General features: G+C 44.0%; 1 protein-coding gene across 3 annotated transcripts in view; it reads left to right on the forward strand.

The window, feature by feature from the left end:
* LOC128704947 (uncharacterized) overlaps positions 1-17060 on the forward strand; it is a 57247-nt gene that overhangs the window by 12908 nt on the left and 27279 nt on the right. For all 3 annotated transcript variants that reach the window (XM_070105208.1, XM_070105210.1, XM_070105209.1), the window contains exons 2-6: positions 61-171; positions 2949-3141; positions 14968-15068; positions 15632-15748; positions 16640-16748. In XM_070105208.1, the coding sequence (XP_069961309.1) occupies positions 61-171; positions 2949-3141; positions 14968-15068; positions 15632-15748; positions 16640-16748 (631 nt within the window). The remainder of the gene's footprint in view (positions 1-60; positions 172-2948; positions 3142-14967; positions 15069-15631; positions 15749-16639; positions 16749-17060) is intronic.

The following is a 17060-nucleotide window of genomic DNA, read 5'->3' on the forward strand; positions in this document are numbered from 1 at the left end:
TTAATGTTTACTGGGCAAATCTAATTCCTCTCTCCTACAAGAGTAAATTATTGGTTTCAGGCGATGTGGTTGGCCATGGTAGCCATGTTAGTGGCGTGTGGAGTTGCTGGTGTCCAGGTGGAGAGACTGACGGCCACACCTGTACTACTATCATCACTAAACCCTAGACAGGTCAGTAATGTTACAATATCAGGCAACGAAACCTGCATGTCATGGCTAGGACCCATAACGAACATACGAGTTTTAGCTGTCTTGGTTTATGAAGCGGCCACACACGCGGTTGCCCTCTTGAAGGGAAGCACCATGTACGGCTCTAGATTAAACCCTTTACCAGGCCTGGTAAAGGGTAATCACCCCTTTACCAAGAGTGGAAAAGGGTAATTACCCCTCTCCAGGCCTGGTAAACGGTGTACTAGAGCAGGGGTTACCAACCTGGGGTTGACTCACCCCAGGAGATGACGTTTCAAGGGGGTTAGTCCTATGAAAAGCACCATTCCGTTTTTTTACCAAACTTTTTCTAATTTCTCAATTCATTTTTGACCTTTAAGTCTTCAGAGGTTGGAAGCACCTGGAGTAAAAGCAACCCATCGTAAATACTTCTTCCCAGGCGTTGAGATCCCTCAAGATTTAGTTACCCCTTGAATGTTTTGCAGCTGTGCCTTGAGCGTTCACATTGACCTCTAGGCACCATATTCAGTCCTGATATAAATGAACGAAGGGTAACTATAAAATTAAACTTAACAATTGCAATTATTAGTTTACTACTGTAGCGCCAGCCGGGTTTATCATAATACGGGTAGTTTAGTAACTACGTACGGCTTGTATGTTAATGGAATATTTTAGCTATAAATGGTAGGTAGTTTTTTTCGCCATCTGAAGTGGCTAGTAGGTTAACTTGAATTTTAAAAGGGGCAATAAAGTGATCGTTAGTTAATGCCATTTAGGAAGGGTTTAATCAAAGACCCCGTTAATCTTCCCGTTACTGAAAGTTGTTTAAATTCTAAGCTTAAATAACTAAGGGGCAGGGGAAGGGGGTGACCCCTGACTATGTAGGTGTACAGGGGCCAGCAGTCAGATTTTTTTATTTTTACTTAAAAACAATTCAGTATAACATATAATATACATATAATCTCAACTTGTGCTTTATAGTAATTTGTTTACATTAATGTTTTATCACTGACTTTATCATTGCTTAGTTAATCTTAAGTTAATTTTAAGCCAGCCCGTAATGCTATGCATAGTATAAGTGGCTTTGGCATGCTGCTCTTATCTGTATTTTTTTTTTTGTACCTCTGTGTGCTCAAATTTATAATAAATAAATAAAATAAATAAATTGCAACCTATCCACTACCTACTCTCGCCGCTGATTACGAAAAGCAGGGCGATAATAACATTACCCCCCCCCCCCACCCTAAAAGATACCCTTGGTGTGTACCACTCAAACCTGGTACAATTTTATACTAAAGAATAAAAGGCTGTCACCTGCCGCCACAATACTAGATCCATCCCTCAGTATCTGTATGAACGGCCATACCACGTGACATCAATGATTATAATATGCATACAAATATTACAAGGTCCCTCACTTATGGCCCCTCCCGATGGCTCGAGCCCCATCCCCAAAACCCCCCCACTGGTTGCATGCCTACATTGCAAGACACATTTGCAGAACATAATCCATTACAAATAAAATACTTTACACACTAAGCCAACAGTGGCTGCAACCGACTATGACCCATCAGGATCAAACATGATGGGATTGCAGATCCCAAAGCCTTCTTCCTGTAGGCAAAGAAAACAAACTAACCTTCCCTCCGGCAGCAGATGCCACACTCGAGCATTCTGGCATACCTTAACGCACGCAGGCACTTGTAGCCACCATGCATAATATTCGTACACCTCCACTCGTGCCATGAACACAACCAGGACAACCACTAGTACCAGAACATGAACCAAATGTGACAGTGACACACTCCACCCTGGAGCGCTGACTGACAATAAGAGTCCCAACAGATTCACCCTCGCCACTGGACGGCCAGCCCGAAGTCTATTCTCTGATCTAGGCCCCACCCCCTACAAACTAAGCATTTCACTTACCGTGAGGGTACGGTAACCCTCAAAAAAATATTCCCCCCCTAGTCCCATATAGATCCCCATTCCTACACAGTACGGAATACCGTCGCCGCCAGCACATGCTTCCTCCCTTCCCACGCATCCAATCCCCTCGTGCACCATAATTATAATCATGGAGCGCTAAACCCGTAGGATTATACAGCGCATGTGGGGGATGGAAGGTATTCGGGCTCAATTCAGGGAACCGGAGCACAGATCCAATTCCATACATCAAGAGCCCACATGCACCAGGATGTGTATGTAGTCCACCATCACACATGCTAGCGCCCGTGCTGCACCCTTTTCGACCCCCCCCCCCCACATCTAAACTGTGCCCGCAATTCTGACCCAATCTGACCCCTCACGGAAGGTCCCTTGATGTTGGTGAGGGGCTCTTGATTTAGGGAATTGGATCTGTGCTCCAGTTCCCCGAATTAAGCCTGAATGCCTTCCACATCCCCCCGGTGCTGTATAATCCTACGGGTTTAGCGCTTCCCCCTGATTATAATATTAATAATAGACCCAATCTGATTGGGAACTGTTACTTCAGATGAGAGGATTAAATCACTCCTACCCCAGAAAGCCCTTAGTGCTCCAACTAATTACCTTTTAGTAATGTAGCAGATGCTGTATGCAGTGACTGCTTGCCAGCGGTTATTTAAAAATGCTGGTGGCTAATTCATGGCTTGACATAACGTGAGTTTAACATTTTTTTTTTTTTTTTGGTCCTGCCTTTTAATTTGTGTAGATTACCGTAGGTGTGATTTCCATGGCCATTAGGGCAGGAATGTGTGATGGTTCTCTATCGTAAAATTTTTCTACTTCGAATATTCTAGTTGGATATGGTATTGGACTCGAGGCTGGCCATGCTGAAGGAAGAGATACTTAACATCTATGAAGAAGAGCTGAGGAAACACGAAGGAACTATAGAGACGGTGCATAGAGCAAGACGTGTTCCACCACCCTCTCCTCTTCCTGGTGACCTGTGGCATTCTTATACCTTCAACACTGGTGTGGGTAACAGGGAAGGTATGTCGGTAGACCATAATTTTTAAAGGGGGTGAACGGGTAAGAAAGTGTGACTTCAGTTAGGTGACCAAAAAGCTTAAACTGTAGATCATATGAATAAGACTAGTCAGGCTACTTCTCCACTTTGGTAGATAAGACGCAACTTTATTACGAAACTTTTCGCCTACACAGTAGGCTTCTTCAGTCGAGTACAGAAAGTAGGCAGGAGCAGTAGATGTGAAGACGATGTAATCGGTCCATCACCCTTGAAGTCGTAGATTACATAGTCTTCACATCTCTACTGTTCCTGCCTACTTTCTGTACTCGACTGAAGAAGCCTACTGTGTACGCGAAAAGTTTCGGAATAAAGTTGCCTAAATGTTGCCTATGTGTCTTGTATACCAACCTGTCGGTATTGTATACCATTTGATAATCACTTCCCCACTTTACTGACGAACCTACTTAACCCATGTGGGTAGACTTCTGTTTTAGTGGCTTCATCCCTGTACTTTTGCTCGTTTTTGTAGCAGAAAGTTTAAAGTTAATCTTGTATGTTCCTTTTTTGTATGCAATGAGTATTTACCTGAACCTCATGCTGGAGGCTGTAGGGAATAAGTTCTGGAATCTTGTCTGATATTACAGCCTTCTGTCAAGACTTGGTAACTTGTGCCTCCAAGGTAGTTTTACAGTTTATCTTAGCCTTATAAGGAGAGCTATCCTGCCCATTACTGGTCGTCACCCATAGACTTTCACATTCTGAAATAATTTAATCTTTGGATTGTCCTGTAATACACATCACTTTGGTTAAAAATTTAGGGATTAGTTAGGGGTTTGCAATTGAAAAATTAGGATATACATATCTTAGATAAAAGGATGTGCAACTGATTTTATTGTGGCAGTTTTGCTCTACAGGAGCTTTCAATTACAGCTTGACAAGCTCCTTGGAGGGCAAAATGTTGGCACAGTAAAGTCTCGTACCTTCACTTCTCATTTTTACCTAACATTGAAGGTAATTTTACCCAAATCATTTAAATATACATAAAATGGTCAGCACTCGGGCATAATTCTTGGCCAACCAGTGATTAGTAGTTCACGTCTTGGGCAGTCTAACCCAAAAAGAGCATCTGTTCTTGACTGCTTGGACAATAACCATCCAGCAATGTGACGGCTTACCTTTTGGACATCATTAGAACAAATAGGAGTGGCTGGTAAACCAGCCAGATATCAGCAAAGATTGTTTTTGGCAGTATCTCTGCTAATAGCACCATTTGTAATCTGTTTACATTAAAGTTTTATCACCGATGTCATCATTGCTTAGTTCATCTTAAGTTAATTTTAAGCCAGCCCGTAATGCTATGCATAGTATAAGTGGCTTTGGCATATTGCTCTTTTCTGTATTTTTTGTACCTCTGTATGTGTGCACAAATTTTTAAATAAATAAATAAATATAATTTGGAGGCTGCCTGTAAAATTAGTTGGATTACCCACCAAAACTGCATTTAATTACTACATGCATATTGACTGTTAATATGGCTTCTAAAGTGTACAGATTCTAAGCTCTAGCCAAATATATTTGAATAAAATTTAGAATTAAGAACATGACAATTGCAGGAGGCATATAGGCCCTTGCTAGTCATGTCTACTAAAGAAAATGAACAGGGCAGCAGCCCTACTGGCCTATGCAAGGAAAGTCTTGATAAAACCCACAAACAAAAATATTTATCTAACCCATTGTTAGTGCTACCCAGCGAATAATCTTTGACCCTATTAGCTCGTATGCCAGTCTCTTGAATCCAACCCCATCACTCGTGTATTTATCAAACCTAAAAGGCACAATACCGTGACTGGGGAAAAGTACACAAATAACCCGCACACACAGCTTCTTAGGATGACGTTTGTCAACTTGTGACTATTAGTCATACGAACAGAAAAGTTAGGTTCATGTAGGCTTGCCAGGACTGGTCCTGGTCCTGTTCCAGGTCCAGGTCTTGCCCAGGTGGTGACCCGGCAGTGGTTCCCGAAGGGGTTAGACTTCGTACAAGTTGTGAATCATTTACAGCTTTGACATGAACTGTGAGCAGTCTTTAGCACTAGTGTAGCAGTTGGCTACAATCGTCGATGACCTGTAGCTGGGGTACAGTATGTCTTAGATTGAAATGGTGTCAGGGCAGGTGTTGTCTCTGGTGTGAGGCTTTCAACTCTGTAAAGCTCTGGTCTGTATGAGACATTAACCCCTTCACTGTCGCAACCCCCAATCCTGAGGCGTCTCCTCGTGTCGCAAAATTTAAAATTTTTTTTTTCTTGTGAAATGATAGAGAATCTTTCCCCGATTGTATTGACACCAAAAAAAAAAAAAACTAAATTTGATGGAAAACTGACTGAATTATGCTTTCGCGAAGTTAGCGACCTCGGCGATATTTACAAATCTGCGATTACGCCCACTTTGAGCCTTATTTTCGGCTAATTCCGCTGTTCTAGCCGACCTAACTCGTAGCTATTTCTTTAGAACTCCAATTTTTTCTATCGATCGAGTACAAGAAACTGCCCATTCACAGATTTCAACTACCCAATAACGTGGTCAGAAATTTGCAATTTGGCCAATTTCACAAATTAAAAAATGACAATTTCAAAATAAGGTTCAGAATGAACAATGCAGACATTCCTGGCGCTAAAATAACATTTTCTTTGTTCATCAGTCATGTCTCCAGGCCCCTCTGATATTACTCTTGCTTTCTATTTTGAATTTTTATTCAAACAAAAAATAGAAGACTTACTATTATGCAGACTACTGCAATACTGTAATAATTGTATAAATAACATCAACCATTTATGACTGCATATTAGAATGGCTAGTTGGACATTTATTGCACGATGACATCATTTGTTTACTTTTGAACATCGGCAAAAATCAAACATTTCCCCTACTTTGAGCTCCATTTTCAGGTTCTTTTTATAGTAAAATCAATCAAAATCACCTCTATTTCTATAATGTTTTCCATTCTATCAAATGAGACCAAGAAAACGAGAATACATTCATAAATACTATACGAAAATAGACCACAAAGTCGGCATTTTAATAAAAAAAAAAAAAGGCCGAGGTTTTTTCTCATTATGCACTGCGTGCTCCAGGATTTTTTTTTATATGGTGCACACTGACCACACAGACCCATTCTCTTGTATGTGGGCCTACCAGCTTTCTCCTGCTTGATTTGAAGCCACTAGAATTTGAGTATATATACGTCAAACCCTGTACCTCGTAAGACGTATATACGGTCACGACAGTCAAAGGGTTAATGGCACTCTGGCCTTGGTACCAGAACTACTCCAGATAAGTACGTTCTAAGCTCCTCTGTGCGGGTTGTGTATCTAACCAAAATTTCAAATCTTCCCAAGGTTTTAAGCTAAATACCCACACTAGGCATGGTGTTCCACTAGTCTACTACTTTCCAAGCTCTCAATTTCCTATATCCTTTCTAAATGCAAACTTAAACAAATTTGAACTTGTTTGTTCTTTCTTGGAAGGATATTCTCAGGACCTTTCTCTCATCTTAACTCCCATGACTTAAGAAATCATAATGACACGATTGCAAATAAACCATACCCCCGGCCGGGATTGAACCCGCGGTCATAGTCTCAAAACTCCTAGTGGCTAACGCGACGGGCTGGAGTTTTGAGACTCTATGACCGCGGCCTCTTCAAGGGGGGCTCCTTGGCGTGGTGAAGAGGCTCTTGGTCTGAGGAATTAGACCTATCGGTCTTCTTCCTCAGACCGAACCTAATTACCCCCCAATCTCCCCTCCCCTATCCCATCCTCCCCATCCTCCCCTTTTTCCTTTCCTCCTCCTCCTCCCCACTCCTCCCTTTTGCCCTTCCTCTTTTTGTCCTTTGGGATTTCTCCCACAGGCGCGCTAGTTCCTAGGTAGGAGAAAGGACACCGGGGTCCATCCCATTCCGTTGAGGTTTCTTGGCGGTGGCGTAGTTTGCCGTGGAATCTGGATTGCCTAGGGATGTCCCGATCCCTCTCCGGTATCCCGGAGTAGCTTTGGGTGTCTTTTGGGCGACGGGTGTAGCTCTGGAAGCCACCTTTCGGATTCCGGGGGTGGTGGCTGAAGGAGGTATGCTTTGTGGTGGATATCCGGCCGCCCTCTCTTTTGTCCACCGAGGTAGCTCGGCAGATGTGAGGTTGCTATCCCAGATTGCTGGTTTACTGGCATGAAGGGTAGGGTATGGCACGGGTTCCATGCTGCATCTGCGCTACTAGCGGTGTCGAGTCCTCTTGGGCGCGGAGGGAGATTTCTGGCCCTTTCATCCCTCCTAGGAACTATCCCTCCCCGGTCCCCCCTTTTTTTTTCTTTTTTTTTTATTTTTATTTTCTTTTCTTCTTTCTTTTTTTTTCTTAAAAACAAAAAGAAAGAAGTAACCTAACCATGGCAGCCCTAGTCCATGAACCTGGTACCCCCGGGCCCCTTCTTGATACCGCACCCCGTTCTGACCCCGCCTCGTCTTTGGACCACTCTTCAGACATTCCTCATGCCTCTGTACCTATTGCCGGTGCTGTTTCCTCACCCGCTTCAGGTACTGAGGCCTCGACTGACTCCTTCGATTTATCAGACCTTCGCTCTCCTCTGACTATGCTTCCGGCCTCTCCCTCTACGGTGCGGCAATTTTCAAATCGCCGACCCGTTCCACGTCGGACCAACTCTGGTCCCACGCCTAAACGTCAACGACAATTACCTGCTGATGATACTTCTCCACCTTCACCTTCTCGTTCTTCTCAGAAACGATCGACACGTCCTTCACTACCTTTCCACGCTCAGTTTCAGACTGAACAGTGGACTAAATTCTTCACTTTACGACCAACTTCCTCTACTGCCTATCTTTCTGACCATAGTATTGGCAAGGCACTCCTACGCCATGTTGGTAAAGATATTTCTTTTCATGCTCTTAAGAGCGGTACGCGCATCATTACCGTACAGAATACTACCCAGGCTCGTGAGCTCTCTCGTCTTACCCATATAGATACTGTTCCTGTCACCCTTGAAAAACATCATTCCCTCAATTCTTGTAGTGGTACCGTTATTCTGCCCCATACCATAGTTCAACAAAATTTCCAGACATGTGGCACCGACATTCTAGAACAGCTGGAACTCCAAGATCTCCCAATCCTCAAGGTAGACACTTACGTTCTTCCTGCCCGTGGGCGGAGACGATACCCTAGCAATGTGGCTCGTTTAACTTTTGACAGCCGAGAACTCCCATCCTCCGTTTATATAGCAGGACATCGGTTACAAGTTCGAAAGGTGATCCCTACACCACAACAGTGTAGAAATTGCTGGCGATTTGGCCATCCAGCGAAATATTGCAGATCTATCGCCGAATGCCCAGTCTGTGGTGCCGATGACCATTCTAATACGTCTTGCAATCGATCTCCCTCTTGCCTTAACTGTCATGAGGCTCACCCTTCGTACTCTCGCCGTTGTCAGGTCTATTTAAACGAGCGGGAAATCCGTTACCTCAAAGAGACAGAAGGTCTCCCTTATGCCATGGCAGTTTCTCATCTCCGCCTCCAAGGGAGACTCCCACGTGTTTCTTATTCCCGTGTTTCAAAACGTCCCCCCACTTCTGGTATCCCATCTTCTACACCCACCTCTGTGGTTACCTCTCCCATAATCACTCCTGTATCTAATCCTTTTGCTGTCCTCGGCTCAGACGTCCCTACTTCAACGCCTCAGTCTAATCTCGCTTCTTCGAGTTCTCTCTTACAAGCCTCAGTATCGACGAGACCTCGTACGACACCTCTTCCCAATCGTCCCTCTACTTCTCAAAAGTCAAAAAAAGGTCCGGTAACACCTCCTACCCATCTTCCACCTCCTCATTTTACCCTCCCTGTCTCTGTCCCTAGTTCTTCCCCTCTCACTGGCTCAGTTACAAGTGCAGAGGTTCACCCTCCTCCTCGTAATGTACCTTCCTCCCCTGTTCCCTCCCAAGTTTCTTCCTCTTCTGCCACCTCCCAGGTTCCTGTCTCTTCTGTCCCCTGCCACGCTTCTCCAGTTCCCTCCACCCTTTCGCCCCCCCCTACCTTGGTACAGTCCAATACAGTTCCAATCTTTACTCATCCTCCCCCTACCATTCCCAATATTGTCTCCCATACGACATCTCTGAATTCCGAAACACTTGAAGCAATCTCTGAATATATTGCAGAGACCAAACCATCAATGGACACTGATCCACCTTCCGCTCTTCCTCTCTCCTCTGCTCCATCTGCACAACTCCTTTCTTCACAGCGCACCGTTCCTTCGCTGCTTGAACATTTTCCACTGCCTCCGCATGTGGACTTTTCTAACCCTTCTAGTCCGTAGGAACCCTTACCTGCGGATTTCAAGTATCTTTATCATTGCCAATCATGGCCTTTTTACAGTGGAATATACGCGGCCTCAGGGGTAATCGGGGTGAGCTTCAGATGTTACTCTCCCAGTTTGCCCCTGTTGGTGTTTGCTTACAGGAACCAAAATTACACTCTGCTGTTATTTCTCACATCTCAGGCTATAATTTATTGTATTCTTCAGATCCTTTTCCTGATGGGACCTTTAATGAAAGTGCCCTTCTTCTCCGCACTGATATTCCGTACCATCAGCTATTTGTTCATACTTCGCTGCATTACACAGCAGCCCGTATCCACTTACATAGGTGGTATACGCTCTGTTCTTTATATCTCTCTCCTTCTCGGGCATTATCTATTCCGGATTTTGCCTTCCTTGTTTCGTCATTACCGCCACCGATTCTGTTACTTGGTGATTTTAATGCCCACCATTTCCTCTGGGGAGGGTCTCACTGTGATTCCCGTGGAATTCAGTTAGAGGCTTTTCTTGCCACCCACCCCCTCCATGTTTTAAATACAGGTACTCACACCCATTTTGATCCTCGGACTCATACTCTCTCTTGCATCGATCTCTCAGTTTGCTCTTCCTCCGCCGCATTAGACTTTACTTGGTCTGTTCTCCCGGACTTACATGACAGTGATCATTTCCCAATCATTCTTACTTCCCCTTCATATTCGCCACCTCTTCGCACCCCACGCTGGCAATTTAATCGGGCAAATTGGAACCTTTACTCACACCTGACTGTTTTTAAAGAGGTTCCTTCTTCGTCCTCCATCGATGAGCTTTTACACCTCTTCTCGTCCTCCGTTTTCACCGCAGCTTCTCATTCTATACCCCAAACTTCGGGCAGGCATTCTCAGAAATGCGTGCCTTGGTGGTCTCCTGCTTGTGCTCGTGCAGTACGTTTGAAACGCGCTGCATGGGGCAGGTACCGGTACAATAGAACCACAGAGCGACTCCTTGATTTTAAACAGAAGCGTGCGATCGCTCGCCGTGTCATCCGTGACGCTAAACGCACTTGCTGGCGAGATTATGTCTCCACCATCACCTCTGCTTCCTCTATGAGTGCAGTCTGGAAAAAAGTACGAAAACTGAGTGGTAAATATTCTCCTGACCCGGCTCCTGTTCTGCGGGTTGCCGGTGTTGATATAGCAAACCCACTAGATGTTGCCAATGAAATTGGCAATCATCTGGTCCGTATTTCTCAGGGACTCCATCTATGCCCCTCATTTCTTTCCTCAAAGTCTGCCAGAGAGTTAGCACCCTTGGACTTTTCTTCTCTCAGAGAAGAACAGTATAATGTGCCTTTTACACTTCAAGAACTGGAGGCAACACTCTCAGCTTGTCGATCATCGGCAGCTGGGCCCGACGACATTCATATTCGTATGCTACAACATTTACATCAGTCAGCCCTTGCAGTCCTATTACACCTTTACAATCTTATTTGGTCACAAGGAGTTCTTCCACAGCTGTGGAAATCCGCCATTGTTCTCCCTTTCCGCAAACCAGGCACTACGGGACATGAAACCTCCCACTATCGTCCCATTGCTCTTACCAGTGCAGTTTGCAAAGTAATGGAACGTCTAGTAAATAGACGTTTAGTGTGGTATTTAGAGACACACAACAGTCTCTCCACTCGTCAATATGGCTTTCGTAAGGGACGTTCTACCATAGACCCCTTACTGCGCTTGGATACGTATGTTCGTAATGCCTTTGCGAATAACCACTCAGTTATTGCCATATTTTTTGACCTTGAGAAGGCATATGACACAACTTGGAGGTATAATATTTTAGCCCAAGCCCACTCCTTAGGCCTTCGAGGCAATCTACCATCCTTCCTTAAGAACTTTTTAACTGACAGGCATTTCCGTGTTCGGGTTAATAATGTGCTCTCCCCGGACTTTATCCAAGCTGAAGGTGTCCCCCAGGGATGTGTTCTGAGCACAACACTTTTTCTCCTTGCTATTAATGATTTGGCCTCTAGTCTTCCATCAAATATTTGGTCATCACTCTATGTTGATGACTTCGCTATTGCCTGTGCAGGCGCTGACTGTCACCTCCTTACAGTTTCTCTCCAGCATGCAGTCGACCGTGTTTCCAATTGGGCCACCACACATGGGTTTAAATTTTCCAGCACTAAAACCCACCAAATCACTTTCACTAGACGCTCTGTCATCTCTGATCATCCTTTGTACCTCTATGGCTCACGTATCCCTGAACGTGATAGTCAAGTTTCTGGGCCTCCTCTTTGATCGTAGGTTATCCTGGAAACCTCACATTACCTCTCTGAAGGCAACTTGTCACAGCCGGCTGAACCTTCTTAAAACCCTTGCTCATCTTTCGTGGGGAGCTGATCGTCGAACCCTCCTTCACCTACATTCCACCCTTATTTTATCGAAACTTGATTATGGTGACCAGATCTATTCAGCGGCATCTCCTGCTACTCTCTCTAGCCTTAACCCCATTCATCACCAAGGATTACGTTTATGCCTTGGTGCTTTTCGCTCTTCCCCTGTCGAAAGCCTCTATGCAGAAGCGAACGTTCCATCCTTATCCGATCGCCGTGATGCCCATTGCCTGCGCTACTATGTACGCTCTCATGATCTCCGCAATCCTTCCATTTATAGAATGGTCACTGATATTAGTAGACATTCTTTATTTGTTCGCCGCCCCTGCTTACTCCATCCCTTCTCTCTTCGCCTTCATTCGCTCTTGTCTTCTCTTCAACTACCACCTTTCTATGTACATGTAGCATCTCACTTTTCCCTACCCCCCTGGGAGGTCCCAGCTGTTCGAGTCTGTTCTTTCTCCCTCCCTTGCTCGAAAGCCCAACTGTCTACGGTCGCTTCCCGCTCTCTTTTTCTTGACCACTTTCACTCTCATTCTCATGCCATTGCTGTGTACACAGATGGCTCTAAGTCTTCTGACGGCGTAGGATTCGCAGCAGTGTTTCCGGACAGCGTCGTACAAGGGCATTTACTATCTTCAGCTAGTATTTTTACTGCTGAATTATATGCCATCCTTACAGCACTTATCCGTATTGCATCTATGCCTGTGTCATCATTTGTGGTTGTCTCAGACTCCCTTAGTGCTTTACAGGCTATACAAAAATTTGATACACCTCACCCCTTAGTCCTCCGTATCCAACTTTGGCTACGCCGCATCTTTACTAAGCATAAAGATATTGTTTTTTGTTGGGTCCCTGGTCATGTTGACGTACAGGGCAATGAACAGGCAGACACTGCTGCGCGGTCAGCAGTACATGACCTACCAGTTTCTTACAGAGGTATTCCATGTACGGACTATTTTGCTGTAATATCTTCCCACCTTCACACCCGTTGGCAACAACGTTGGTCTACTATGCTCGGCAACAAACTTCAGTCTATTAAACCGAGTATAGGTTACTGGCCGTCTTCTTATCACCAGTGTCGAGGTTGGGAGACTACTCTCTCCCGTCTTCGCATTGGCCATACTCGTCTTACTCATGGATATCTCATGGAGAGGCGTCTTGCTCCTCTCTGTGAGAATTGCCAAGCTCCATTATCAGTCAGCCACATTCTGTTGGACTGCCCACTTTATCAACGAGCACGCAGAATTTACCTCTGTCGTCGTCTTCGCCCCGCTGCTCTCTCTTTACCTTCCCTTCTCGCTGATGGACCCACCTTTCATCCGGACTCTCTTATTGACTTTTTGACAACGACTGACTTACTTCACAAATTCTGATACTTTCAGCCCTTTCTACTTGTATCTCTTGCTACCCTCTACCCCCGTACTATCCCCTGCCCCGCTGTTTTCTGTAACCTGCTGATCATCCCCCCTCCCTCCTGCCATCCAATTCCCTTGCTTCCTTCCCTACCCTGCAGCGCTGTATAGCCCTTGTGGCTTAGCGCTTCTTTTCTTCTTTTGATTATAATAATAATAATATGACCGCGGGTTCAATCCCGGCCGGGGGTATGGCTTAACTCCCATCTTCCACTTGTACACTTAAATAATTTCCCCTCATTCTTCGTCTTGATGTAATTTACGGGATATAGATCTTTAACTCTAACCTACCACCATTTACGTACTTGTTCATCCCATTTTTTTTTTTTAATAAGGGACATGGTACCTGTAAGTAATATCTGTGAGTGTGAAAGACAAATTTGCAGTGCTTTCATACACCATTGACCCCCCTAAAGCAGTGAAGCTACTGATAATTTTTGTAGCTTGTAGAGTGTGGTTTGAGGGTTTCAGTTAAAGGGCCGATATTAAAAGTTGATTCATGCAGCTCCTAGGGCTGGTAATAAGTTTCAGCTTTACAGCTCGAGTTTAAAGAGCTTGTTACAGCTGACAGTTCTTAATGTAGATGACTGTTCTTGTGAAAGAATGCCTAGGCCAATATCCTCCACAAAGGAGGCTGCCATCTTGCCTGGCCATATACCTGTGAAAGATAGGATTACTCAACTGATGGGTGCCAATGTCTCTGGAGATTGCAAGGTGAAGCCTATGCTTGTTTACCAGTCAGAAAATACCAGTGTAAATAATGGAGGGGCAGGTTGGGCATATTCTGGCATTGCAACAAAGCTGGGGTGACGAGACAATTCTAAAGTGAATGGGGCCCCAGGAGTGGTGTTGTCCATTAGTCATCAGCCACCTGCAGATAAACATGCTTACTCATCAGGCACTGTTACTGTTGGATAATGCACCAAGACATGATCCTGAACTTGCCAAATTTCCCAAGGCAGAATGTTGAATTCCTCCAACTACCACTGCTGCAGCCTATGGACAAGCAGGTGGTTGTGAATTTGAAGATTTACACAGATGTTTGGCAAGTGCTTGGTGCATTTCAGGAGATGGTGCCATCGGCCTCTAGGAATTCTGGAAGACTTAGTTTAAGATCTTGCTTTGTGGGGCTGTGAATTCCTGAAATGTTTCCACATGGTACCTCAATGCAGTGTGGAAGAACTTATGGCCTTCAGTCATATATTACTTTGAAGGATTTGAGGCTGAGGGATATGGAAGTAATTCTGGATCATAGTTGATGGAAGAGCTCCAGCAATTAGGAGAGATTGTGTACTTAATGGGGAGGAGTGAAGAGAATCTTAAAACACATGTTGGCAAACTGAATCTTCATCTTATTAAAGAGCCTCGGGGACAAATGGTAAACCACACCAGTCTTTCAAATCCGTGGTGCAGTGCAAGTTGCACTTGAAGGTTCTTGGCTCCAGTTACCATAAATCAAAGTATTGTGGTGTTTTGGGTTATTATAACTCTAGGGACCAGTGTGTAAAATGTTGTATTTTTGTCTTGCATTTAATTAGGCAAGCTTAAACCTACTGCATAACCAGTAGCTTTCAATGTGGTTTTGTGCTAACAGTGAGTCGTGTGAAAATTTCAGCAGTTAAGCACATCACTTTACCCATGTCTGGTTTTACTGAGAAATTAAACACTAATAAATTTTAATTTCTATTCTAACCTTCAATTTTAGAGGTTGAGATTGAAGGCGTGGAAAGTGTTGGTAATCTGGGACCTGTGGATATAGACAGAGTATTTCCACTAAACTTGCCAGACATCCCAGCCATCTACAAAGTAAGTTTATGTATCTAGACCAGTTTATGCAAATAAGTATGCAGACCAAAAAAAATTGCACAGAACTTAAATTTTGATAGGGATGGAAAATCATTAGCTAAAATGCATTTTTTTGCAGTCTCCACACCCATCCCTGACCCATAAGTTCCAACAGGCACCTCAGGTGCTTTTAAGAATCGCTAATTGAATGTGGTTAACTGATGCTGCCTTCTAAACAAGGGGTTTGGGATATTTGTTTAAAGGGATTTGTAAACTAATCTGTGCAACTCTAGCAAAATGGTAAGTGATGGTGAGTTTCTTCTGGGTCCCTATGCCTTGGTGGGAGATAACCAGCATATTAAAGTAAACCTGTTGCTGGTTATTTTTACTTCGTATGATAGTTTTTATTACTTATTAAAGTATTTTTCATAGGTCATTTAGCACCCAGCCGTATGTGGTCCAAGTGCACTGTGAATATTGAAATTTCTAGTCTCAGTTACTCTTGAACACCCCACTTGATTGTGTGTGTGGGGGGGGGGGGGCGGTTGGTTAAAAAAATACTTAATGCTTAATTGAACTTTCAGAGTGGTAATGGGCTGAGCTACATTGAAGTGAATGGAACGTTGGTAGTGCTGAAGATTCGTAATAGGTGGACTAGCAGCTCTACTGGCTGTGAATGTAATGAGGGGACAAACTCTATGGTGAGTGTCTTGAGCTATTTAGCATTTTATTAATATTGATTATTTGCATTACTATGATGAAATTGCCTACTCGTAAAATTCATTAGGAAGTTTAGCTTGCAAGCAGCCAACCACGAGGCCTCGTCACAGACCAGGCCACGGGGGCATTGATCCCCGAAACCCTCTCAAAGTATACAGTGTATACAGTACGACTGGAACTGCCACAGGGAAATTTGATAGTTATTACTAACACGTGTAGATAGGGCCTGCACACCTGGCTATGAGATTACCACTTGGGAATAAGCAAAAGACAGCAGAAAATAACTGTTTCCATTTCACAGCTGGTATTTACAGTATGTATTATAGCCTATGTACAGTATTTACAATGTACATTGAGGCAGATAGAAAGATGAACAACCAGCAGGGCAGGCAAGTCTGCCAGTTATGTATCACGTGGCCTTGCAACTTTGGCAGGCTTCCTTGTGATTGGCTGGTTGAACAGATTGGCATAACACTGGAACCCCTTTGATCATTGAACCCTTATTGCCTGGTTCACTGGTTGGGAGGCATGCCTGTATGGGTGTGACACTCCTCTTAACATGCAACATACTCTTAGCATACCACTTTGGTTTTGATTTTTATTGTGGAATTATCTTTTGCAATAAATCTTTGTTAGCAGGTTTCACTAATTTTCTCAAGTCATTTTTTAAATTTGAATAGAACAGTAGTTTGACACCTTTAGAAGTGTTTAAGTAATATTACAATGGAACCTCTGTTTACGTTTGCCCTTGTTTTCGTCTAATTCTGTCTTCGGCAGACTCTGCAACAAATTGACAGGTGTTCCACAGTACTAGGTACCTGAAGTGTCCTTTTCATGGGTTTCATTCAACTAGCGTTTGTCATTGTGTACAGGAGTGTGCATGTTGCATGCCTGGAGGCTGCTTGTGCAGAAGATCTGAAGGTTACACTGGAGACACCTGTGTTGCTTGTGGCTTTCAGAGCACTACCTGTCAAGACTCTGGTAAGTACCTTGTTTCTTGTGTTGTAAATTTTGAGTTTTGCCTTGTATGCATAGAATCAGATTGTGATCCAATCTGTTAAATATTTAACAAAAAAAAAGGCACAATACCGTGACTGGAACGATGCACAAATAACCCGCACATGAGAAGCTTACGATGACGTTTCGGTCCGACTTGGACCATTTACAAAGTCATATATAGCCTATATATAGCCGTCCTGCTCCACTTCTGGTCAGTGAGACTTTGTAAATGGTCCAGGTTGGACTGAAACGTTGTCGTAAGCTTCTCTTTTATGTGCGGGTTATTTGTGTACA

Source organism: Cherax quadricarinatus, chromosome 97 (assembly GCF_038502225.1).
Source record: "Cherax quadricarinatus isolate ZL_2023a chromosome 97, ASM3850222v1, whole genome shotgun sequence".
Lineage (NCBI taxonomy): Eukaryota > Metazoa > Arthropoda > Malacostraca > Decapoda > Parastacidae > Cherax > Cherax quadricarinatus.